General features: G+C 44.5%; 6 protein-coding genes and 1 pseudogene across 10 annotated transcripts; 5 read left to right on the top strand and 2 right to left on the bottom strand.

The window, feature by feature from the left end:
* The first annotated feature begins 111 nt into the window (after window positions 1–111).
* On the top strand, window positions 112–3,686 carry LOC108027433 (transcription termination factor 2). Of its 2 annotated transcripts, XM_017098881.3 has the most exons (6): window positions 112–229; window positions 289–537; window positions 596–990; window positions 1,096–2,487; window positions 2,542–2,806; window positions 2,863–3,070. In XM_017098881.3, exons 1-6 carry the CDS (start codon window positions 217–219, stop codon window positions 2,880–2,882), a joined length of 2,334 nt encoding a protein of 777 aa, XP_016954370.1. In that variant the 5' UTR covers window positions 112–216; the 3' UTR covers window positions 2,883–3,070. The 2 variants fall into 2 exon arrangements, with proteins under 2 accessions (XP_016954370.1, XP_016954369.1); XM_017098880.3 differs by having other exon boundaries at window positions 2,542–3,686.
* A 1,393-nt stretch (window positions 3,687–5,079) lies between these two features.
* LOC108027006 (transcription termination factor 2-like) lies at window positions 5,080–9,326 on the top strand (annotated as a pseudogene).
* A 152-nt stretch (window positions 9,327–9,478) lies between these two features.
* On the bottom strand, window positions 9,479–11,349 carry LOC108027056 (uncharacterized zinc finger protein CG2678). Of its 2 annotated transcripts, XM_044095018.2 has the most exons (5): window positions 11,196–11,349; window positions 10,621–11,124; window positions 10,491–10,565; window positions 10,305–10,436; window positions 9,479–10,244 (listed from the first exon to the last, which is right to left on the bottom strand). In XM_044095018.2, exons 2-5 carry the CDS (start codon window positions 11,115–11,117, stop codon window positions 9,905–9,907), a joined length of 1,044 nt encoding a protein of 347 aa, XP_043950953.1. In that variant the 5' UTR covers window positions 11,118–11,124; window positions 11,196–11,349; the 3' UTR covers window positions 9,479–9,904. The 2 variants fall into 2 exon arrangements, with proteins under 2 accessions (XP_043950953.1, XP_016953754.1); XM_017098265.3 differs by having other exon boundaries at window positions 10,621–11,349.
* A 768-nt stretch (window positions 11,350–12,117) lies between these two features.
* Window positions 12,118–13,471, top strand: LOC108027446 (putative riboflavin kinase). The gene is made up of 3 exons (XM_017098897.3): window positions 12,118–12,224; window positions 12,290–12,504; window positions 12,573–13,471. The coding sequence occupies exons 1-3, from the start codon at window positions 12,205–12,207 to the stop codon at window positions 12,947–12,949; spliced, it is 612 nt and encodes a 203-aa protein (XP_016954386.1). The 5' UTR covers window positions 12,118–12,204; the 3' UTR covers window positions 12,950–13,471.
* A 275-nt stretch (window positions 13,472–13,746) lies between these two features.
* LOC108027197 (amidophosphoribosyltransferase) lies at window positions 13,747–15,973 on the top strand. 2 transcript variants are annotated; one of them, XM_017098504.3, is made up of 2 exons: window positions 13,747–13,882; window positions 13,963–15,973. In XM_017098504.3, exon 2 carries the CDS (start codon window positions 13,967–13,969, stop codon window positions 15,599–15,601), a length of 1,635 nt encoding a protein of 544 aa, XP_016953993.1. In that variant the 5' UTR covers window positions 13,747–13,882; window positions 13,963–13,966; the 3' UTR covers window positions 15,602–15,973. The 2 variants fall into 2 exon arrangements, with proteins under 2 accessions (XP_016953993.1, XP_016953992.1); XM_017098503.3 differs by having other exon boundaries at window positions 13,761–13,882; window positions 13,960–15,973.
* A 366-nt stretch (window positions 15,974–16,339) lies between these two features.
* On the bottom strand, window positions 16,340–17,894 carry LOC108027198 (transcription initiation factor TFIID subunit 7). The gene is made up of 2 exons (XM_017098505.3): window positions 17,710–17,894; window positions 16,340–17,649 (listed from the first exon to the last, which is right to left on the bottom strand). The coding sequence occupies exons 1-2, from the start codon at window positions 17,806–17,808 to the stop codon at window positions 16,408–16,410; spliced, it is 1,341 nt and encodes a 446-aa protein (XP_016953994.1). The 5' UTR covers window positions 17,809–17,894; the 3' UTR covers window positions 16,340–16,407.
* A 465-nt stretch (window positions 17,895–18,359) lies between these two features.
* On the top strand, window positions 18,360–23,133 carry LOC108027195 (ER membrane protein complex subunit 1). 2 transcript variants are annotated; one of them, XM_017098499.3, is made up of 13 exons: window positions 18,360–18,587; window positions 18,653–19,295; window positions 19,540–19,686; window positions 19,755–20,067; window positions 20,141–20,161; window positions 20,522–20,856; window positions 20,913–21,107; window positions 21,169–21,246; window positions 21,306–21,507; window positions 21,567–21,719; window positions 21,792–21,962; window positions 22,026–22,259; window positions 22,337–23,133. In XM_017098499.3, exons 1-13 carry the CDS (start codon window positions 18,493–18,495, stop codon window positions 22,495–22,497), a joined length of 2,748 nt encoding a protein of 915 aa, XP_016953988.1. In that variant the 5' UTR covers window positions 18,360–18,492; the 3' UTR covers window positions 22,498–23,133. The 2 variants fall into 2 exon arrangements, with proteins under 2 accessions (XP_016953988.1, XP_016953989.1); XM_017098500.3 differs by lacking the exon at window positions 20,141–20,161 and having other exon boundaries at window positions 18,361–18,587.
* The last annotated feature ends 119 nt before the right edge of the window (window positions 23,134–23,252 follow it).

The raw sequence follows: 23,252 nt of genomic DNA, 5'->3' as shown, positions 1-23,252 counted from the left end.
TCGCAGTTCTTGGTACAGCCATGGGCCGTGTGAACGGGCTCGAAAATATTTTTGCATTCTCGAAAACTATCGAAATCATGTCGATCGACTTTACTGGTGTTACAGTCTGCAACCCTTCCCCGGACTTCTTTAAAAATATTGAAACAAGTTAAGTCTCGTCATAGGTTGCTGCAACTTGAACGTTCAATGTTTTAACGCGCTATTAAAAGTTTCAAAATGGCGCCTGACAGTAAGATCGGAACTGAGCATTCGTTGAGCTTTGGGTTTTTTAACTCGATCAATTTTCAGAGTCGCAAAGCCCTTACCCGAGATCTGATTCTCCGCCCTGCTGCAGTTCATCGGCGATCCGCAACCTGAAGAATTCCTCATTCGGGTATAAGAACTCCCCGTGTTATCCCGTGGAAACGTCTTCGTCATCGGAAGATAACGAACGATCACGCAGCACGCAAGATCGGACAGGCGGCAACTTGACGGACGCCTCTGACGAAATTAGCAATCAGCAGGCACCAGATGACGCGAGTCTTGAGTTGTCCAGTGGTAAGAGGTGCCTTTATAGGCGGAACATTCTTGTTACTTTCGTTTATATCCCCATCAGAATACGCCAGCAATGCAGGTGCAATTTTTGTCAGCGCGTCAGAGTATTCCGAAAAGAAGATGCAAATCGATCAGCTGGTACAGAAGATGCTCGCTATGGAGCAACAGCAGCGACAGCTGGAGGAGAATGGATGCTGCAACGAGGAACTCCTCGATCTCAAAGTGCGCCTGGGGAAGCTCAACGCCCGACTGGAGGCACTCGGTGAGTTTCTGGACACGCTGCGTGTGCAGGATGTACAGCCTGTGATCAAGATCAAGGATGAGCCCGAGATTGAGCAGATCGAACAGCCCCAGTGGTCCAACTTGTACTCGGGCCTAAACCGCTATCGCCACAAGGCGAAGCACACTTCTGCGGAATTCTATCAGCACAAAAGCAACATAATTGACAGTCTGAAGGTAAGCATTTTAATGCGGTTTCATTTAAATGTAAACCCTTGTTTTAGTTGCACATAAATTCATGTTGTATATAATATAAATTCATGTTATATATATATTTTTCAGACCCTCTATGAGCCTTCTGAGCCAAGTCCCACAATCGATGACTTGGAAAAGCAACCTGAACTCCTGATGGTGCGCCTGCTGAAGCACCAGAAGGCTGGCTTGAAATGGATGCAGTTCCGCGAGCGGCAGAAGATCTGTGGTGGAATCCTGGCCGACGACATGGGTCTGGGCAAGACATTGAGTATGATCGCCCTGATCTTGGCCTCTCAGGAAACTAAAAACAAGAAACGGGAAGAGAAGCAGCGGGCCTTGAAGTTAAAGTGGACCCAGGAGTTTAATCGAATGAAGACTAATAAAGTCCGACAATTTCGTATGTTTGATGATGACGAGGAGTCCGAGGAGGAAGAAAAGTACGAGCCACCAGAGAAGCGATTATGCCAGGCCACTACTAAATTAGGCATAAAATTTCGTGTTCTCGATGATGAAGAAGAGGCTGGAGAAAAGAAAGATGTCAAGGCGGCAGAAAAGCCCTCTGAACCAGAAGTTTTCAGTTCAGATGAAGAGGAGCAGGCTAACGTTCGCTATCCCTCGGCAAACACATTAGTCGTGTGCCCAATGAGCTTGATGTGCCAGTGGGCCCAGGAAGTTTCTACCAAAGTGGCGCCAAATGGCCTCAAGGTGTTGACATTTCACGGACCCAATCGCCATGATATCGGGATAGAGGGCTTTAGAAGCTACGATATAATCATTACCTCATACAACCTTTTAATAACCGAACTCAAGCGATATGGAAATGCATCCCTGCTCTTCGCCGTACACTGGAACCGCGTTATCCTGGACGAAGCCCACGTCATTCGGAACGTACGAACCAGTGGCTGTAGCTCAGTCTGCCAGCTTCGAGCCCGTTGTCATTGGGCCTTGACAGGAACTCCTGTCCAGAACAGAGCCATCGATGTGTTTGCTTTGCTGCGCTTCTTGGAGGTACCGAATTTTCGCGACCTCCAGCAGTGGAAAAAGTACTTAAATGAAGGCATGCGCGGCCATCGCCGGCTAAACTTTATTATTAAACCTTTAATGCTGCGCAGGACAAAGAAACAGCTGCAGAAATCAGGCGACATGCCTGCACTGCCACCTTTAAAAGTTGAATTAATTTGCGTACAGCTGTCGGAGCCGGAAATGGCGGTGTACCAGATTTTATCCGCCATCTCGAAAAACATATTTACTCAATTTTTGAGGCAACGGGAGCAGGGTAACAGTGATTTAAATTATTATGCCCTAGAAAGGACGCCGCAGTTTATGGAGGAATCATTTGACGTAAAGTACACTGCAATCTACCACAGATTCCTGAAGTCACTTGGTTACCATCCGGGAGCTAAGATCAAGGGTATCGTTATCCTGGTGTTGCTTCTACGTTTGCGACAGTTCTGCTGCCATCCGGGTCTAATGCTTGGGGTAAGTTTTTTGTTCTGCCTAGTTATACTTACCATAACTTTTGTCTTCTGCTAGATGCTGTGTGGTGCCATGACCGCCGAAGATGTCCAGAACGTGAGGGTGGACGTTTCAGATGTAGAGGGTTCACTTAAGATGGATGTACTTGCGGAATTGGACAAGTACGATCAACCTGCTAACGAAGATGATTTGTTTGAAGAAGAGGACGATGTTCCGAGAAATCAAAATGTCAAACTGGAGGACGTAAAAGATGAAAAGGACACCCTCACAGAAGTTATGGAGGAGACTATGCCGTGGGATATGGAAGATGAACAACCATCAGGTAGTTCCCATAATCCACTAGATGCTGCCAGAGCTCTTAAGCTGCTTAATCCTCAGAATCCCATCTTCGAATTTGAACGGCCTTCTGCCAAACTAAAACTAGTCCTCGAGAAGCTGGACGAGCTACTTACGGGAACCAACGACAAAATCATTGTTACATCTCAGTGGCTGAGCTACCTTAGCATCATTCGCACGCGTCTGCAGGAACAATCATGGGAAACACTTGACTTTACTGGCCAATTGTGCGCCAAAGATCGCGAGCTGGTACTGCGAGACTTCAACGCCAGCAATGACAAGCGGGTTCTCCTGCTTTCCCTCACCGCAGGCGGAGTCGGACTGAATCTCAATGTGGCAAATCATATGATTATGGTGGACCTTCATTGGAACCCGCAGCTCGAGCGACAGGCTCAGGATCGTATCTATCGATATGGTCAAAAGAAGCCCACCTTCATTTATCGCTACATGTGTCAGGACACCGTGGAACAGCGAATTAAGGCGCTGCAGGATTACAAGCTAGAGATTGCCAAAGTAGTGGTTCCAGAGGAAGAAGGAGGTGTGTCCAGACGCGGTGGCGGTGGTCTTAACCTCGAGGAGCTTAAGAAACTGTTCTCAATGTGAGATTAAATATTTAACTTCGTTTTATGTTTATTTAAGCAGTCTACGTTTTTTGTTATCCTTGAAAATTTTGAAATCGTATCCGTATCACAGAGTTCATTAAGCTCTTTAATTTTTTGTTACTTATGTTACTCAGAACTAAAGTAAGGTTTTGTACTCTTCTGTACAGTCGTAAACTTGACCTCAGCATTTAATGCGATTTGTTAACTATTAATGTGTTCATCGGTTAACAAAGAAAGTATATATATAATATATATTTTGATAAAGCAAAAGGTATTGAATTTAATTTGGGTTGGAGGTTGCATCTGTTGTGGACATAGACATTGACAACACTCCTGAAAAACCATAAGGGAATTTTAAAAAATGTTTTTTTTTAAAGCTTTGTTGGATTTTTATTGGAACAAAACAACATTATCCAACATTCGGGTAACGGAAATAACATTTTCTGGGCTATGTTGTACAACCTATGAAACATCTTAAAAATAGACGTACTTTAAACTTAAATCAACGCACAACCTGACTTTATTATTTTCTGCCTGCTTTAAAAGCTTTAAGAAATATTTTTTTCCTGCGGAATATTCGATTGAAATTAAACTTTCGAATTTATTGTTATATACTTCAACAGTCTTTTCAAAGTTTGTAATTAAATATGTCATATTATGCCTCTAGTTTTCAATAGGTGATACTTTTTGCCTAGCTCTCCCGTCAATTAGGTAAAATCGTAAAAATGAAATGAAAAATTGCTTAGATCCAAGAATTTATTTCCTAATCAGTTTAGTTGCTTTGTTTCTAAATACAATAATGCTTTTCAAATGCGCCACAAAAATTGTTCCGCCACAATTCTGATCCCTAGCTGAACATAACAGAGAGGCTCCAAAAACAAAAGAAGGAGGGTTGTCTCATCAAACTCCGAGTCATATTGTAAGACACAGAATGAGACGGAAATCTCAGAAGACTTTACTCTTTTTGTTGCACGATCGCTTTTGTTGGCAGTCTTCTCTGCTGACGTCGACAGTGCCAGAGAGTTTTAGGCCACAGAAAATTAAACAAAAAAGCTTTATTCTGACATGTCACTGCGAGCCTACTGCAGACTGAAGGGTACCATTATACCCTCGTATATATGTATACGGATTATCCATTGTATTTATTTGTATTGTATTTGTATATTTCACAGCACAGCCTATCGTTCTGTGTTTGATCCGAACGATGTTGTACACTGCACGAGTGGCGGCAGAGTACGAACAGAACTTCCGACCACCAGTCAAATCTGACATAAATTATTTATTTTGTTCATCGAAGCTTTCGAAAGCAACTAGCCCAAAAGTATTTAGTTTTGTAGGTCACGTCTATATATAATTCAATTGTAATTAAAATTGTCAAATTACTCAAGCTCAAACTTTACTAGGGGTAGTTTTATTAATTTTCTTAATTTAAAATTATTTCCAAGCAAGGTGTCCTTAAGTAGTGTGACCATAATATAATGCTTTAATTAGAGCTTTGATTTCATGGTTTCTGATGCGTATCTGGGTCCTTGCGATTTATGTATCGATGTATCGATATTCACACGGTAGAGGCTGCTGCAGCACAAGGCGCGACAAGACTGATCAAGCTTTTTGGTAGGAGATGGCCGACAGCACTAGGTTACAGATTCTGACGAAAATGAGTGACAATTGCGTAGAACTCTCTTTGGCGGCGAAGGATTCCCAATGGACACTGATCACCGATGTCCAGGCGCCATCTGAAGCCAGCCAAGGGCCACTGCAGTTTCCTTCGCAGATGGCGTCGAGGACTTTGCTGAAAGAGGTCCAGGCGCCAGCAGAATCCAACCATGGACCACCGCCGACTCCAATGGTCGGCCAAAGGAGCGTTAGTTTGCTCAGCAGAGCACCTCCAAATTATCTGCGGCACAAGCCTGGATCACCACCTTTGATACAACAGCTTCCTCCTAATCCTTTTGTGAATGTTCCGCAAGCCTCCCCGAGCTTGCACCACGAGCTACTGCCCCCAAATGTAAACATATTCGAAATGGCCCTAAAAACAAAGAAGGAACTGTACATGTGGTACAATACACTATTGAAAACTGTGGGCCAGGAGGCTGCCAACAAGTTCGCGGCCTTGATCCGTCACTTTTGGGAATCATTTGACCAGGGAGAGCGTCAGTGTTCCACGGTGGGGGCACAACGGCAACCGCAATCTGCGGGCACTTTACCGCCGTTGGTGAGCTTCAACCAGCCGCTTGTGCCGCGAAATCATCCTGTTCCTCTGCCCAGCAATACCTCAAACGTCGTACATTTCCACCGTGCCAGGATGCAGCAAACGTATCAGTCATTGAATCTCCACTCCACAAGCCACGGTAAGGAATTTTTTTTGATCAATCAACTTAATGGTTAAATAACGTTGAGTTTAACAGTATATAAACAAGGAAACAATTAACATGCATACATAACAGATAGGTGATTAACAAATTTTATAACAATTGAACAATTGTCCAGAGATCGCCGGGGTGCCTTCGCTTTAATCTTCTTCTGGTCCTTGGGTTGGCCAAGGCAGCAGCTAGGTGATTAGCGTGCGCTGTGAGGCGTTCGTTGTACCGACTGGAGAGTCGGTTTATTTGCTCCCGGACAGAGGCAACGAGGAGGTCAGTGGCAATCCTACGTAGCGCCCGGTTTTGAATCCTTTGCACTTTCATGACTTTCGAGTCGGAAGCCATGCCCCATAATTGGATGCAGTAGGTCATCGAGGTCACCACAATCGATTTAAACAGCAACAGTTTGTTGCCAAGGCTCAGCTTGCTCGTTGGTTTAAGCAACCAGTTAAGCTTCCCAAGCTTAGCTCGACATGTAGCAGCTACATATATTGGTTGTGTGCTGCTTCCAGGTGGGCCTCTTGTCCAAGATTAGGCCCAGGTATTGTGCTTGTTGTGATTGTGGGATGGTGATGCCGGGAAGTTCAACTGTAGGAAGGATTTGTGGTCTCAATGAGAAATTGCAGTGTTGCAACTTTCTTCCGTTTATGGGAGTAAGGAAGTAGTTTTTGAATAATCTAATTAAAGGTGTTGGACATTTTAATGTTTAGCTCGAGACAAAATAAATATAAAATCACATTTTATTCATCCATCATGTTTAAATTTCCCTTAATTTCTTGTATCAATCGAATAGCAGGCGGAAGTTTGCTCAACAACAACTTACACATTTCTAACAGCGTGGGCGTGAATAACAACAATGGAGTGCTGAGCAAGAAGAACATTGTGGGTCCTCTGCACCGTGTTCAAAACATGGCCGAAAATCTGAAAGCGGACGGAAACAACGTTCACAAAAACACCCACCAGTCAAAGACGGGAGTCCCTTTCACAGGCCCACAGCTCTACGCCGCATCTGTACCCAATACCTCCACGGAACCGTCTTATCAACAGAGCTTGAAGGTACGGTATATTATTTAAATGTTAAAATATTTAATCCTTTATCTTCAAATTTATTTTATTTATAAAAAATGTTTTACCTCTAATAATCAAAAGCTATATTAACTTTAGTTCAAAAACTCTTTTGAGTTCATTAAGTGAGTTTTATCCATCTACATATGTATATTATAACAAAACCACAATTAGTATAGTTTACAATACAGACTTAAAGATCTTATAAAAATGAGTTTTATTGCCTTTTATATTTTAATGTGGCATAACTTATTTATCACTTAAACTACATTTTTAAATAAAAAAGCAACACTCTAAACCTAATTGTAGAGAACTCAAATGTTATCTTTGTAAAGTTGATTTATTTTTGCTAATTGTCTTACTATAAATGAAATAAAACTAGAATTTGTTACCTTATTGTACAACTGCTTAATACAACTTCTTCAGACCGTATACGATTCCTCGAAGTCAAGTTACTCGGCCGTAAACTTGGTTAAGCGTCCTGCCCTCCTGATGGTCGATTTGATGAAGCACCAACAATCTGCTATCAAATGGATCCAGTTCCGTGAGCGTCAGAAGATCTGTGGCGGAATTCTTGCCGAAGACATGGGACTGGGAAAGACTCTAGTAATGATCGCCCTGGTGCTGGCCGTCAAGCAGATGGAGTTATACCGGGAACAAGAAAAAGAGCCGCCAGTGAAGCGCGTATGTCTTAATTCTCAAGCTGAGGTGTGCAGCTTAAATGGTCGACAAGGGTACCCTACAACCAATGCTTATCCCTCTGGAGGCACGTTAGTTATTTGCCCCAAGAGCGTGATGTCCCAATGGGCTCAGGAAGTGGCTAGCAAGGTGGCTCCGGATGCCCTAAAAGTGCTGATCATACTTGAAAACAACCGGAATGCGATAAGTTTGGAGGTGCTCAGGAGATTCGATTTAATCATTACATCCTACAAGCTCCTGTTGAGCGAGTTCAAAAGGTTTGGAAACAGTTCGCCGCTCTTTGCCGTTCACTAGAACCGGGTGATCCTCGACGAGGCCCAAATCATTCGGAATGAGTGCAGTGCTGGGATTTCCGTCTGCCGCCTGAGAGCTTGTCGCCGATGGGCTTTGAGTGGAACTCTTGTCCAGAAGAGGGCCGTTGATATGCTCGCATTGCTGCGCTTTTTGCAAGAACCCCACTTTCAGCACCTTAAGCTGTGGAAGAGGTATTTAAACCAGGACGTGATGGCCAAGAGTCGTCTGAGTTTTGTCATCGAACCACTGATGCTCCGCAGGACAAAGCAGCACCTGCAGGAAATAGGAGTTATGCCTGCATTACCCCCTCTAAATGTTGAACTTATCCGCGTCCAGCTCTCGGAGCCGGAAATGGAGGTCTACCAGATCCTGTCCGCCATCTGCAAAAAGATCTTTACCGAGTTCTTGAGGCAATTCGAGAACTATTCCGAAGAAGGAACTCCCCAGTTTATAAACGAAATATTTGAACCTAAGAACTCGGGATTATACCTCGGATTTCTGAAATTGTTCAACTATGATCCAGCAGTTAAGACCAAGGGTCTTATGATACTGGTTCTGGTGTTGCGCCTGCGACAGTTTTGCTGCCACCCTGGATTATTGCTTGGGGTGAGTAGGCAGAAATGCTAGAAATTAAGTATTTAATTGAATTCTTATATCCTCTAGATGCTGATTAATGCACAGACCAGCGACGATTTCCTTAGTTTCAGGCCGTCGACTCCAAACGGGGAGAGTCACCTCAAGATCGACTTCGACCTGGACTTCCCCAAATCCAATGGACTTACCTGCGAAGAAGATATGTTTATTTAAAAGGCCAGTGTTTGTTTGGAGAGCATGAAAGATGAGATTAAACCCATTGAATTTGGGGAATGGAATATGCTAGATAATCAACCGGCCCGTAGTTCCCCTGATACTCCGTTAGACTCTGCGCGGGCTCTGAAACAGCTTAGTCCCCAAAATCCCATATTCCAATTCGAACGATCTTCTGCCAAACTAAAGCTAGTCATCGATAAAGTGGAGGAAATACTTACAGGCACCAACGACAAGATCATAATTGTATCTCATTGGAACAACTATCTGGCCATCATTCGGAAGCGTATGCAGGATAAGTGCTGGAACCCACTTTACTTTACTGGGCAGCTGAGCACCAGAAGTCGTGAGCTGGTATTGCAGGATTTCAACGTCAGATCTGACAAGCGGATTCTCCTACTTTCCCTCATCGCTGGCGGTGTGGGACTGAATCTCAACGTGGCCAATCATATGCTGTTTGTGGATCTCCATTGGAACCCGAATCCATCGATATGGTCAACGGAAACCTACCTTCATTTACCGCTTTGTGTGTCAGGACACCGTGGAGCAGCGAATTGCCGGGTTGCAGGAGAACATGTTAGCCAATATTGAGCTGCCCGAGATAGAGGGGGATTACGGATGCCTCAATCTCGCGGATCTCAAGAAGCTGTTTTTATTGGATAAGCCGGAAATGTGAAATTATAGAATTCCCTTTTATCTTACTTTAAGAACTTGAAATGTTTTCTCTTCCTTTATTTCTGTCTTTTTTATTTTATATCCGTAACTCGAAAAGAGTATTTTTAAGCATTATCTATCGGCATTTATTGAAATAAGATAACTATTGAAGTGTTCCTTTGTTAATTACGAATATAATATATATTTTATTTATTTTTCAAAGATCCTATTTTTTTTGTTTTTAATTTGTTTTGGCTTAGCGGCTTGAGCAACCAAATTTGGTGGCCGTGCATAAAATTTATAAACTAAAGAACTAGGATATGAGAAACCAAGTCAGTTTATTTTTTTAGTCAAGTTTGAAAAGATTAATAATAATAAACGATATTTCAGGTCGTTTTAACAATAGCGATCTTAAAATTTAATAAATATTTAAGTTATTTCCGTCCGTTATCGGGTTTCGAATGATATTGATAAGATTAAACTAATAATACAATGTAGAAAAGAAAGTGATTGTTTTATAAAACAAACAATTAAGCTTTCAGTCAACAAATGAATATTTTGTAATAACATATACTGTTTCAAATCGTTGAGGCTCTTAAACTAGACTTCTTTTTTCATTGATTGTTTCCGAACAGCCAAACGGCTAGCCATTCGTTTGGACGCGCTCTTCTCCTCGGTCGATCCCAGCCGGTTACCATGAATGCGCTTCTGGTGCTGCCGCAAACTTTTCGTGTCTAAAAATGCCAACGAGCAAAATTGGCAACGAAACAGATCTCCGGAGTGACCACGCTCATGTCTCTTGAGAAGGTTTTCTGATCGGAATTCTTCAGTGCAGTAAGAACACTTCAGCGGTTCCGTATCATGGTTGTGGGTGAGCATATGCCGTTTGAGGCTGGAATTACTGCAGAATGTTCTGCGGCAGATTTCGCACTTCGGTTTCCTGTGGTTAAAGAATGCTGTTAGTACGGTCCTGGGTAATCTGCATCGACAGAAAGCTTACTTGGCCCGTTTCTTTCTTGATTTCTGATCTGTATTGCTACAACTGTCGCCTCGGAACCACTTCTTTTTGACGTCAGCATCTTCGCTGGTGTTACTCGCAGGACTACAGCCATGGTTAAGCGGTTCCTCGTGGCTGAAAAGATAGGCTGTGAATGTGTTTGTTGCAAGTGCTTAAATAATCACTAACCGAAGCACCTGGGGCTTAAGAATATTGTGAATCTCCAGATTTTCCTTGCTGAGGTCGCAGGCCTTAAAATCCATTCTGCTCAAAGATAGGAATTGGTACATTATATAAACCTAGGGGAAAAGCGGCTCACGGTTTCGGCACCGGGGGTTCCTTGGTCCTGCCTTTTGTGCTGTACTCTGCCCAGTTTGGTTTGACATCCTTCTTTCGATCGCTTTCCTCCGAGTCAAGCTCTTCTGTGGAATCGGACTGTAGAGACCCCTCCTTCGGCAGGTGTTCCCTCCGATGGATTTCCAGGTGAATGCCTTCGATAAACACGGCGGAGCACTCGCTGCAGGAGAGCGGGCCCTCGTAGTCGCGGGTCTGAAGGTGCGTTTTGAGGGGATCGTTTCGCATAAAGGCCTTGGAGCAGTGGCTCTGGTAGCTCCGCTCGCACTTCCACATGAAGCGGAAGGCGTTCTGGGCGGCCAGGACGCAGGACAGGCAAATGTACTGCGGCAGGAGGTCGTCGCGTTCCACCGGGCGATTGGTGCACTGGGCCAGGATGTGGGAAAGCCTCATCTCCGGCTGATCGAACGTCGGGTCCCGGATTTCGGCGAAGAGATCCACCAGAGTGGCGGTGTCGTCCATGCAGGCCCTGCACACGTTTTTTGAGCTCCTCATCATCTTCGCTCCGCAAACAAAACTTCTTAGAAATACACAGATTACCGTTTCTCGTCTCTGGAAAACCGACGCTTTGCGTATTTTTGCAGCACGCGTGGATTAACAGTTTTAGTAGATCATCGCTTGTGGTAATTCAAAAGAACGAACTGTACATTTTTATGAACGGCGAGGGATATTGAACAACGGCGTACCGAGGGGGTTCGCTCCCATCGCATCGAGGGGGATTCAAACTTTTGTATATTAGTTTTTTAGTTTGGATCAACCTAAAACTGGTAAGCACGTCTATTCAAAGAATGTGTAGCTATGTATAACTATTTAAAAACATAATAATTTTACTCTTTAAAAACCGTCTGCACACAATTAGATATTTTACGCAAAAATAACATACAATTTTTTAGAAATGTTTTGATATATTTTTTGGGTTATTCAATAGTTATCGGAAAACTTTACATTTAGTCATATATTTTGTTGCAAGCTCTATAATTTCTTATCCTAAGTCAAACTAGTTGTAAACAGTAAGTGTCTGTAAATATATTTAAGTAAATGAAATGATATAAATATAAAATTGAGTAAAAACAAACAACAACTTGAAGTTAAATACTACTTGTTTGAACATTGTACAATTGCTGGGTAAATTGCTATTTAATTATATACCTTTACTTAACATACTATACCTTTACCTTAAATTTATAAGCACTAAGAGCTTTGCTAGAAAACTACATTTAATTTATAAATAAAAAGCAAACTTTGACCAATTCTTCTTATTCAGCTAGAAAGCTTGTTTCGCCAAACAAAGTTATTAGTTCTTTGGGAAAATCCTATAATCAATAAAAGCAATCAACTTTGTTTATCCATACAGTACATGACCCTTTAAAATCACTAAAAATATTTGGTATAACAAATTTTTAAAGATGTTAAATCTTATTAGAAAAACCCCTCTAGCACGCCCCTGGCACCCGAAATTGACACAGGTTGGCAGCCCCTGCGCAAGCAGCTGATTCACTTTCTGAGTGCGGAAATTTGTCTGTGTGTTTATGAATATTATGCCGATCAAATGGAAAGAGCAGTAGTTATGTGAGTGGCCAGGCGGCAACCGCAACATACACACTCTGTAGAGAACCCGCTTGATTCCTCGCCAGACTCGATAAATTGGCCCGCAACGCCTTGCGGTCGCAGCGAATACCGCCAATCAAGCGCCCGTCGGCCTGTGGGAATCACTTGGAGCGCCACCGCAGCACATCTGGGTCAGAGTCCAAGGAAGTCCGGGAAATGCTGAGCCAACTGCCTCTCTTCGCTGGCGGCGAGATCATCCGGGGCTTCGGACGCGGCTCCAAAGAGCTGGGCATCCCAACAGGTTGGTGGCAACGAAGCGTCAAGTGAAGCCGAAGGTCATTTCCAATTGATAACCAAACCACTTGTTAGCTAACTTTCCGCTGGAGGTGGTGAAATCGCTGCCGGAATCGCTGCCCACGGGCGCCTACTACGGCTGGGCGAACGTGGACAACGGGGCCGTGCACAAAATGGTCCTCAGCGTCGGCTGGAATCCCTTCTACAACAACAAGGAGAAGAGCGTGGAGACGCACATGCTGCACGACTTCAACTGCGACCTGTACGGCCAGATACTTAAGATCTGCATTGTGGGATACCTGCGCCCGGAGCGCAGTTTCGACTCCCTGGACTCGCTGATATCCGCCATCCGGGCGGACATTGAGCAGGCCAAGCAGCTCCTGGAGGAGGAGGACAAGGCCAAGCTGCGGGACGCACCGTTCTTCACCGAGAAGCTTTGTCCCCCGAAATAGCGACTCCGCACATTATCCTGGACAAGGAGGCCCAGCTGAAAGGGGCTTTATCGCGAAGCCCTGCCCATGGAAATAGCTATTCCACAAGTTATCTTATCACTCATTTTGCACGATGTACAAAGCGGATTTCGAATAACGATTCAAGTACTTAAGTTGGCTGTTTTCATTAAATTCCGGTTCCCTCACCATGACACCAAACAATTAGACCAATCGCATTTATTTTGATACTTATCAAAGTGTAAACTAAATATTTGTTTCCATGCTCGTGCTGTGCATTTTATCTGGTGAAGGTATATTTCATCATTTTCCAATGCTTTGACCATGACATCTGAGGAATATCTAGTGTTGCCAGCACGGTGTCATGAATAACAAAAATTGTAGGTTGCAATTGTAGAATATTTGTATTTTAATTCTCACGGAGTTTCTTGTACAACCTTTAAATCTTTATTTGTATTTATTTTCAAAAGAAGCAAATTTCAATAAGTGTTTTCTTTTAATACATTAAAAACCAAACAAAAAATATCTTTTTCATTGTTTTAATCTAAAACTCTTAAACATATGGAACATATGGAAATTGAAATTCTTATGCAGAAAAGAAAAGGATTTTTTCAAGACATCCTATCATGTTTATAAAGCAGCGAAACAAAAATGTAGATTAAAAATTGAGGTTTCTGGATTTTTTAATATATATAGAAAAATATAATATAATAAAATATATGAGATCGCTTTCACAAACTAATTAGCAGCTATGATACTATTTTGAATTCCAATTTGAAAATAAAGAAACCAATCGTTATCGATCCAGGGACACCGACTATCGATAGCAGCCAACCGATCGATATTGGGCTTGATCTCACCGATTTCGGAAAAACTAAGCTGCGCGTGCGAGCGTGCGAGGATTTTCTTGTATAAAGTCGTTGCGTAAACCAACAGGTAAATCAGATCGACGCCAGCTGCGCCACCAACTGCAATTGGCCGCCTTCAATTACCATATCGCACGCATTTCCCAGCAGCAACATGTCGGCGTCACAGCAGCAGTTTCAGCAACAACAACATGTGCGCGTGGTCGAGCAGCAACAGGTGGAACCAGCTGAGGGGGTGACCTCCACCGTGGAATCGGAATCCCACTCGATCTCGGCCAGCAAGGAGCTAACCGGTTTGACGCACGAGTGCGGTGTGTTCGGGGCCATCGCTTGCGGGGATTGGCCGGCCCAGATGGACATTGCGCACGTGATCTGCCTGGGATTGGTTGCACTGCAGCACCGCGGACAGGAATCGGCGGGCATAGCCACCAGCGAGGGCAACTGCTCCAAGAACTTCAACGTGCACAAGGGCATGGGCATGATCAGCACGCTGTTCAACGATGACTCCATGAAGAAGCTGCGCGGCAACCTGGGCATTGGGCATACGCGCTACTCCACCGCCGGCGGCTCCGGAGTGGTCAACTGCCAGCCCTTTGTGGTGCACACGGCCCACGGAGCACTGGCCCTGGCCCACAACGGCGAGTTGGTCAACAACGAATCTCTGAGGCGCGAGGTTTTGGCTAGGGGCGTGGGCCTGTCCACGCACAGCGACAGTGAATTGATCGCCCAGTCGCTGTGCTGCGCCCCCGAGGATGTTTCCGAACTGGACGGACCCAACTGGCCGGCCAGGATTAGGCACTTCATGATGCTGGCGCCGCTCTCCTACTCTCTGGTCATCATGCTGAAGGACAAGATCTACGCCGTTAGGGACACCTATGGCAACAGGCCGCTGTGCATTGGCAAGATCGTGCCCATCAATGCCGGACACGGCAATAGTTCGGACACCCCAGCCGATGGGTGGGTGGTTTCCAGTGAGAGCTGCGGCTTCCTTTCGATCGGAGCCAGATACGTGAGGGAAGTGGAACCCGGAGAGATCGTGGAGCTCTCGCGGAGTGGCTATCGCACGGTGGATATTGTGGAACGGCCCGACTTCAAGCGCATGGCCTTTTGTATATTTGAGTACGTTTACTTCGCCCGCGGAGACAGCATCTTTGAGGGCCAGATGGTCTACACAGTGAGGCTGCAGTGCGGCCGGCAGCTGTGGCGCGAGGCTCCCGTGGAGGCTGACATCGTGAGCTCGGTTCCTGAGTCCGGAACAGCGGCGGCCCACGGCTATGCCCGCGAATCGGGCATAGAGTTCGCAGAGGTTCTCTGTAGGAATCGCTACGTGGGACGCACTTTTATCCAGCCCTCGACCCGGTTGCGGCAGTTAGGAGTGGCCAAGAAGTTCGGAGCCCTATCCGAGAACGTGGCTGGCAAGAGATTGGTCCTGATAGACGATTCAATCGTGCGCGGCAACACCATTGGACCCATCATCAAGCTGCTGCGCGATGCAGGCGCTCGGGAGGTGCACATCCGCATTGCCAGTCCTCCGCTGCAGTACCCTTGCTACATGGGAATCAACATTCCAACTCGAGGGGAATTGATTGCCAACAAGCTGAACGCCGAACAATTGGCCCGGCATGTGGGCGCCGACAGTCTGGCCTATCTGAGTGTGGAGGGACTGGTGCAGGCTGTCCAGCTGAAGCACAGGGATGCAGGAGATGGCAAGTCAAAGCCCACGGGCCACTGTACCGCCTGTCTCACTGGCGAATATCCCGGGGGACTGCCCGATGAGCTGAGCTGGTGATCCCGGTTGAAGCCTGACTACTAGAGTCGGAAGACTTTTGGAAACCAGTTTTGCACATTTTTGCCCACCACAGAACGAAAAAGAACGCATGCAGTATCAAAAGCCATAGAGGGCCCAGAATTGCTGTCACAAATATTGCATTTAGTTTATCTAGCGTTACAGCCCACCCATTCCCATTTACACACCCTACCTTCCTAGGTTTTAAGTAAAGGCCCACGTGCTTCCCTAAACTAAAAGACACTGATTAAAGTCTGGTTTTGTCTCTGGAACTCCACACTTATAGTACAAAATATAACTCTCTTTGTTGCCCATCTTGAATAACTTTAAATTTGTTGATTGCGAATGCCAATAATAAAGACGTTTAGACTATGATCGTACCAGGGTTCAACAGTTGTCTTTACCTAACACATGGAAATGATGTGCCATTGAAGATATGGAGTTACTACTCGATATCGTCTAGTCCAAGGTATCTGTATGTTCAATCAGCCAGCGCAGTAATGCATCATTTCACATATAGGTCATGGGCTTCAAGATTAGGATACTGTTCTGCAGAATCTAAGGTTTATCAGTCTGTATGAAATAACTGAAAACTATGCAGCTTATTATTTGTATTGCGTTGCTGATAGCTCACTTATCATTTCAGAAGAAAATGACCCAATGAGTGCGCTGAATTTCTTGGCCTAGCTTATGTGGCTTAATTTCGTTGACCAGTTTTAGTTTAACGTTAAGCCTTAGCAGTTGTATGATTACCTTAAATTACATTTTAATATAGCTTACGAACAGTTCAATAAAATTCTACATTTCACTTAAGACTCCAGCATATTCTCAAAGTCCTTGCGCTCCAGCTCTCTTTCCATGATCTGCGCGTAGAGATTGTCAAGAGTTTCTTGCATACGTTGCTTCAGCGTGGCGTTCTGGATGGAGGCGATTTCGGTAGACTTCTGCACCTGCTGCGCCTTTAGCTCGCTGATCTGCCGCGTCAGTTGACTGATCTTCTGGTGCACCTGTTGTTGCGAGTACTGCGGCTGCGGCTCGTCCATGAACTCCATATTCTCAAACTCCTCCCGCTTGTTCAGCATCTGATTGTCGTAAAAGCCACTGGGGGCAGCCAGGTTGGAGCTGGAACCGGCGGCGCTTAGCTTGGGACTGCTGGCCTCTTGGCCAAACATGGACTTGCTGAACTCGTTGTCCATTTTCAGGCCGCCGGCTCCGGCATTACTGCCACTAGCTCCAAAGAAGTCCGACATGCGTGAATCATCCGCAGAGAGGCGGGAGGATTCCTCCATTTCACGACGCTGCATGGTGTTGTTGCCCCGATCCGGCTCATCTTCGTCATCGGTGGTGGACACCTCCTCGCCAAAGATGTCGTGGGCAGCCACGCCCATGTTGGGCGCCCGATGGGTGGGAAAGTTGCTGGCTTCGTCGTCATCGGACTCCACATTGATGTCCCGCTGGGAGCTTATGTCCATGGCCGTCTTCTCGCTGGCGTGCATGGTGGTTTCATCCTGCATCTCATCGTCCGCATCGTTGTAAGTCTTGATATCCGATTGATCGAGGTCATCCATGGGCTTATCCTCCTCGTTGATAATTTCGTAGTCGACCCTCACTGCCTCGTTATCGATACGCAGCAGGTGCTTCACTTCCTTCTCGATTTCAGGGGCTTCGACATTCTTTTTCTTTAGAGTCTTTCGGAATCTACGTTTCCTCACATTCTTGCAGGGTGGAGTGATGCCATGGGGAAACAGGTACTTCTTATCCACCTTATTGGGATCCTTTTTCTTGTTCTTGTTGGGCGACTCCTTCTCTGTGTCGTCCTCCGGCTCCTCCTTGCAGATGAGTATCTGGCAGATGTCTGCCGACTTGTAGAAGCTCTTGTTGTCAATGGTCTTGTAGCTCTCGACGACGGTGGGTAGATCCACCAGTTTGGTGTACAGCAGTTGGTCATCCAGACGCACTTCGCCGTACCTGAGATCCTGATCCAGTTGGATGGTCAGCCGATCCTTGACGGTGCCCGAATTTATGGCCTCATGGACAGTGTCGGCCAGTTCCTGCAAATAGTTAGTGGGTCGAGTTACATTGCATGGCGCAACTAAAGTGCAATTACTAACCTTTGGCACCCGCATGATGAACTGGCTCTCCAGTTCCACGCCATCGTCCCGCGGTTTGTGCTCAGCCTGCTTCACCTTATCGCTCTTCTTTTCGAACATTTGAATGAGTTTGGCTAGGGAGTTTTCCAGAAAAACTTGAGCCCCACTTTGTTGATATTAAACGCTTAGAGATGGCAGTGTAGGCTCCGCTAGTGGGGAAAGTCAAGGTTAATCGATGTTTCGCAATCCGATGAAATTTGAAACTGTTCACACTGGCGCTGCAGCAGCATCAGCCACCCTACATTTTATTACCCGGTCTATTTCGGTCTAGTAATGAGATTTTTTTAAATGAGCTTATTATAAAAATACATCAACTTCGAGGGTGTTGAACTGTTTAAGAACTAAAGTTGTCAACTAATTTCTTTAAAGTTTAAAGTTCATCCAAAATTTATTTTTCTAAAAATGTTCAATTAATTAATGCCTTTGGAAAATTGAACAAAGTAAACTCTAGGGTTTTAAATAACACTTAGAATAAATGCTAAAAATGAAAGTTTTTATTGATAATTACAACAATCGTCAGTGTGAACACGGAACTACCATTGTTTTGAATATCGGGTGCGACTTTGATGAAATATCGATACCGCGGCCACAGCCAACCCTGCTCCAATTTCTTCTTCTCATCCCTTTTGCTATGACGGAAAACACGAATTAATGTGGATTTCTATTAGTTTATAACATAAAGAGGCATCGGAAGTTGAACAATTAGAGCTCGAGAGACGAAGGGCAGAAAGTAAGGCGGACGACATGCAGGAGAAGTGGTTACTAGCCGGCCTCTCGGTGGCGCTCCTTTTGGGCACCTGCTCGGCGCTGTACGAAGACCAGATCAAGAAGTTCGACTGGTGAGTGGCCCGATATCTGACCATTGACCCGGCGTTAATCCGACGGACATATTTTGCTCCTGCAGGCGAGGCGTGAATGTGGGCGCCCTCAAGCAGTCGCGCGTGGACCTGAACCACTTTCAGCCGCGCATTATCGTCAGCACCCATGAAGGGGTGGTGGCCAGCTTGTGCGTGAAGACCGGCGAACTGGTGTGGCGGCAGGTGCTCGAACAGAATCCGCGCGGCGACATCAAACTGCTCCAAGTGAGTGGCTTCGCCGATGACAGCAGCGACACGGCCGCCGCTCCTATGGGCAGCAACCTGGGATTCGACATGCTCACCGTCCAGGGACACGCGCCCGCTTTGGTGCGCGGCTGGAACACCAACATCGGCGCCCTCGAGTGGGAGTGGTCCATCATGCCGCTGAATACGGAGCGGGCTCAGGAGGCGCTGTGGTTCTACAGCAAGTCCGTGCTCTACCACGTTATGCCCGCCTGGCGTAGCCACCTCGAAGTCACCGCCTATTTCGCCAGCTCGGGTCACAGCACTGGCAGCACCAGCAAGGTGATGGCCTCCTGGATCACCCCAGAGAGCTGCTCCCTCAGCGGAAGCTTCTACATCTGCACGGACGGCAAGCAGTTGATCAGCCTGGATTTGGTTTCCAAGAGCGGTCAGGTGATCCGCACATCGCTCGAGACGGAGTCCAAGGGAAAGCTTCAGGCTTTGACGGTAAGACAATTAAATGAGTGGTGGATGTTTAAATACTTTAGTCTTAGACAGTACTTGAAAGGTCTCCAATTATTTTGTTGTCTGAATCATGAAATTATGAATCACGAGAAAAATATTACTATTTAAGTAAAAAATAGTGTTATTAATTTGATTTTTTTTTTAAATTTTATTTTTAATATTTTTTTGATGTAGTATTTAATTTAATCTTACTATACTTATTTAAATAAACTACTCTATTCTGCAGGGTCTCAATGGTGTTGTGGTAGTGGATGGCAAACTTATCAGTGTCAACAAGGACCAATCTGTCTGCAGTGGCCTGCAAAGCTCAAGCTTCGCCTTGGGAAGCTTCAACTATCGCAAGATTCTGGCTTATGCAGATCTGACTTCAGGCGTATGTTCTGACGTATATATATATATATAAAATGAAAACTAAATGCCGCTTTAATTTATTTTGGACAGATTCTCAAGATTAAGGCCGTGTATTTAGACAACTGCGCACCTTTAGTTGAGCTGGAGCAGAGTTTGTCCTTCCCCGAGCACTTTGGCACCCCATCGCTGAACAGCTTCGACTGTAAGCAGAAGCGGAATGGCGAGGGCAAGAGTTGTCAGTTCCTGTTCAGCACCAGTTCCGAGTCCATTGTGGCCGTGCAGCAGGGACGCATCCGTTGGTCCCGCGAGGAGTCCCTGGCCAATGTGATCGACTCGCAGTTTGTCGATCTGCCTCTGGCCGATACGGAAGGCACTTTGGAGAGTGAAATGAAGGGAAAGGCCGGTGAGTGTGCAGATATAACTATAACGATAAGCTAAATTCGAAAATGTCTATTCTTAAAAAATGTATACCCAAGGGGATTTCACAAGTTTCGAGAGTAAGTGAATGTCCACAAAATTTAGGCTGCAATGTTATTTTCAAAATTATAATTTTATTTACTCTATTGCTTATCATTTTACTAATACACTATGCATGCCTTATAAGCTAAATGCTATTTGCCAATAAATAATTGCAAGTAACAGCTGTTTTATTTTGCTTAGACCAATTGTACAAATAAGAATGTAATTTCTTTGTAGCGTATTAGAGTTGTCAGCGAAAATGGAAAAGAACATAGTGCCTTTGTAAATCTGTAGTATGTTGTTTATTTTGTTTAAGCTTTAAGTATTATTTATTGTTTATTTCAATATATTTAAAAAACTTTTTATACTATTACTAATATTTATTTTAATTTAAACAGGAGACATTGCCAGCGCCTTTTTGCGCCGCATCACAACGCAAGCTGTTCAGATTAGGAGCCTGTTCCTACACGTCATCGGTTTAGGTCCTCCGCCCACGGACACCCAGCGAGCTGGACTTGTGCGCGATTCCTTTGGTCTTCACAAGATGCTGGTTATACTAACTCGTGCTGGAAAAGTCTTCGGCATCGACAACATCTCGGGAAAGCATCACTGGCAGTTGTATCTGCCTAAGGTCAATGGTTTTGCTAACAACGAGCAGATGCGTCTAATTGTTCAGCGCACGGCCAAACATTTCCCGCTTCAACCTCTGTGCACTATCTTGGGCAAGGATGCTGTAAGTGTGGAATACAGTTCACATAATTCCTTGTCTAACTTCTTTTATGTCCATAGGTCAATGGCAATGGTGTGCTTTATCGCTTTAATCCCATCACCGGAAAAGCCGCGGAAGGCGGTCTTATTCAGCTGGACTACAAGATCAAGCAGCTTTCGTTGCTGGCCGAAACGGAAAAAGACTTTGTAAAGGGAATTTTGCTATTGGATGCTTCAAACAAGGTCCACGTGTATCCTCAACATGCCAGTCCATTGGTAAGAATAGAAATTCTTTGATTTATTGATGAAGGTGTAAAATCTTTACTGTCCTATATAGGCTGATGGCATGTATCTCTACACAGCCGATGTAAAAACCTCTGAGCTGTCGGGCTATTTTGTAAAATATGCGGGCGGGGTAAGTGTTTCAAACTTTTAAACCTGTTAGTCTTTAAGTAATTGATCCATTTCCGCCAGCAACTGTCGAGCACGCACATTTGGAACGCCCGCCTTGGCGGTCACAACTCCGAGCAACAGATAATCGGCGTGGCCGGCAAGAATCCCATTGAGCATGTCCACTCCCAGGGACGTGTGTTGGGCGATCGATCAGTGCTGTACAAGTACATCAACCCCAATTTAGTGGCCTTTGTTACACAGGCGCCGGATGCCACACACAAATGTGAGTCTGCATTCGCTTCGCCCAAATTAAAATCCATTAACATGTCACTCGCTCTGCAGCTGTGCTCAATTTGTATCTGGTTGATGTGGTCTCCGGCTCGGTGGTTTTCACCATGACGCATCGCAAGGTGCGTGCTCCATTGAGCATTGTCCACTCAGAAAACTGGCTGGCCTACTCCTACTTCAATGAGAAAGTGCGACGCACAGAGATTAGTAAGTCAAGCTGGCGATAAAGACTGCTATAACACTGCGGATATAAATTGACCTTAATCTTACTCTTTACAGCCACCATTGAACTGTACGAGGGCAAGGCTCAGGCGAATAACACTGTTTGGAGCTCCTTGCAGGCTCCCCCAATGCCTCTTGTGGAGCGTCAGTCTTATATAATCCCCACCATTGTTGAGGCTCTGAGGGAGACCATTACAGAGCGCGGAATTACCAACAAGCATGTGCTGAGTAAGTGTTTATAAGAGCTATACCAATAATCAATCAGAAAATGATAATTTTATATTTTTGTAGTCGGCACTGCCAGTGGTTCCATTATTGAAATGCCGTGGCATTTGCTGGATCCCCGTCGTCCTATCGCATCCACGACTCAGGGACGTGAGGAGGGAGCCATTCCCTATATACCCGAGTTGCCTTTGCCAACGGAAAGCCATATAAACTACAACCAGACGGTCGCCCGTCTGCGTAATATTTATACCGCACCCAGTGGTCTGGAGAGTACCTGTCTAGTCGTTGCTACGGGGTTAGGTAAGCTACTACTACAAGGCTATTTCCTTAAAGAACTCTAATGAGTTGTAAAACTAACCATATTTTGTATCTTACAGATTTGTTCGTTACGCGCGTGGCGCCATCGAAGACGTTCGATTTGTTGAAGGAGGACTTTGACTATATTCTCATTTCCATAGTGCTAGTCGCGCTCACATCGGGCTCGTTGATTGTTAAGCATTTAGCGTCTCGCAAATTGCTCAAGCAGGCGTGGAAATAGGCTGGGCATTATTATTAAATAATTGCTTTATATACAAAATAACATTTTACTGCGACCAAATACAACAAGGGAGGATGAAATAACGAAATAGAAGCGAACTGGCGATGAGAGTATTGATATACATAACATAATTCTGGTAGCTGCATTACATCCCATAATGCGATAAAAACTTCTTCTCAACGCTAAGCCTAGGCAATTATTTATAAATAATTATATAGCGTTAAACATCAAATAATTATAATTAGCTGTTGAAAGGTTTTCATTGCATTTTCAGTTTCTTGTGTTTGTGTTCGTTTAAATTTCCATTAAAGAAAAATATCAGCATCGAAAGAGTGTTTAAAAAATGTAGTTAATAAAAGCATTTGTAAAGGAGGACAATGGTAAAGTAAATAAACAATTTTTTCATCAGATTAAATGGTTATTTGGAATTTCTTTAGTGAATAAAGAGTGTTCTATAAATACTTTGTAAATCGGTTCTTTAAATTTAAATGTTTTTTTTTTTTAATGAAACATGTTTAAATTTCCATTAATGAAAAATATCAGCATTGAAAGAGTGTTTAAAAAATGTAGTTAATAAAAGCATTTGTAAAGGAGGACAATGGTAAAGTAAATAAACAATTTTTTCATCAGATTAAATGGTTATTTGGAATTTCTTTAGTGAATAAAGAGTGTTCTATAAATACTTTGTAAATCGTTTTTTTAAATTTAAATGTTTTTTTTTTAATGAAAACTATAAATGACTGAAAACATTTTTA

This window comes from Drosophila biarmipes, chromosome 3R (assembly GCF_025231255.1).
Source record: "Drosophila biarmipes strain raj3 chromosome 3R, RU_DBia_V1.1, whole genome shotgun sequence".
In the NCBI taxonomy this organism is placed as follows: Eukaryota; Metazoa; Arthropoda; class Insecta; order Diptera; family Drosophilidae; genus Drosophila; species Drosophila biarmipes.
The sequence above is the reverse complement of the archived record's forward strand: the minus strand, read 5'-3'. Positions and strand labels throughout refer to the sequence as shown.

What these genes read in the sequence shown, in the direction of transcription:
- LOC108027433 (XM_017098880.3), top strand. An exon ending in ACATAATTGACAGTCTGAAG is followed by an intron (nt 991 to 1,095) that starts GTAAGCATTTTA and finishes TATATTTTTCAG; the next exon opens with ACCCTCTATGAGCCTTCTGA. An exon ending in ATCCGGGTCTAATGCTTGGG is followed by an intron (nt 2,488 to 2,541) that starts GTAAGTTTTTTG and finishes GTCTTCTGCTAG; the next exon opens with ATGCTGTGTGGTGCCATGAC.
- LOC108027056 (XM_017098265.3), bottom strand. Translation starts at nt 11,153, where the DNA reads ATGATGAGGAGCTCAAAAAACGTGTGCAGGGCCTGCATGGACGACACC. An exon ending in GAACCCCCGGTGCCGAAACC is followed by an intron (nt 10,566 to 10,620) that starts GTGAGCCGCTTT and finishes ATCTTTGAGCAG; the next exon opens with AATGGATTTTAAGGCCTGCG. An exon ending in CTTAAGCCCCAGGTGCTTCG is followed by an intron (nt 10,437 to 10,490) that starts GTTAGTGATTAT and finishes CTATCTTTTCAG; the next exon opens with CCACGAGGAACCGCTTAACC.
- LOC108027446 (XM_017098897.3), top strand. Translation starts at nt 12,205, where the DNA reads ATGGAAAGAGCAGTAGTTAT. An exon ending in ATGGAAAGAGCAGTAGTTAT is followed by an intron (nt 12,225 to 12,289) that starts GTGAGTGGCCAG and finishes ATTCCTCGCCAG; the next exon opens with ACTCGATAAATTGGCCCGCA. An exon ending in AGAGCTGGGCATCCCAACAG is followed by an intron (nt 12,505 to 12,572) that starts GTTGGTGGCAAC and finishes ACCACTTGTTAG; the next exon opens with CTAACTTTCCGCTGGAGGTG.
- LOC108027197 (XM_017098504.3), top strand. Translation starts at nt 13,967, where the DNA reads ATGTCGGCGTCACAGCAGCAGTTTCAGCAACAACAACATGTGCGCGTG.
- LOC108027198 (XM_017098505.3), bottom strand. Translation starts at nt 17,808, where the DNA reads ATGTTCGAAAAGAAGAGCGATAAGGTGAAGCAGGCTGAGCACAAACCG. An exon ending in TCATCATGCGGGTGCCAAAG is followed by an intron (nt 17,650 to 17,709) that starts GTTAGTAATTGC and finishes AACTATTTGCAG; the next exon opens with GAACTGGCCGACACTGTCCA.
- LOC108027195 (XM_017098499.3), top strand. Translation starts at nt 18,493, where the DNA reads ATGCAGGAGAAGTGGTTACTAGCCGGCCTCTCGGTGGCGCTCCTTTTG. An exon ending in CTATCTTGGGCAAGGATGCT is followed by an intron (nt 20,857 to 20,912) that starts GTAAGTGTGGAA and finishes TTATGTCCATAG; the next exon opens with GTCAATGGCAATGGTGTGCT. An exon ending in CTCAACATGCCAGTCCATTG is followed by an intron (nt 21,108 to 21,168) that starts GTAAGAATAGAA and finishes TGTCCTATATAG; the next exon opens with GCTGATGGCATGTATCTCTA.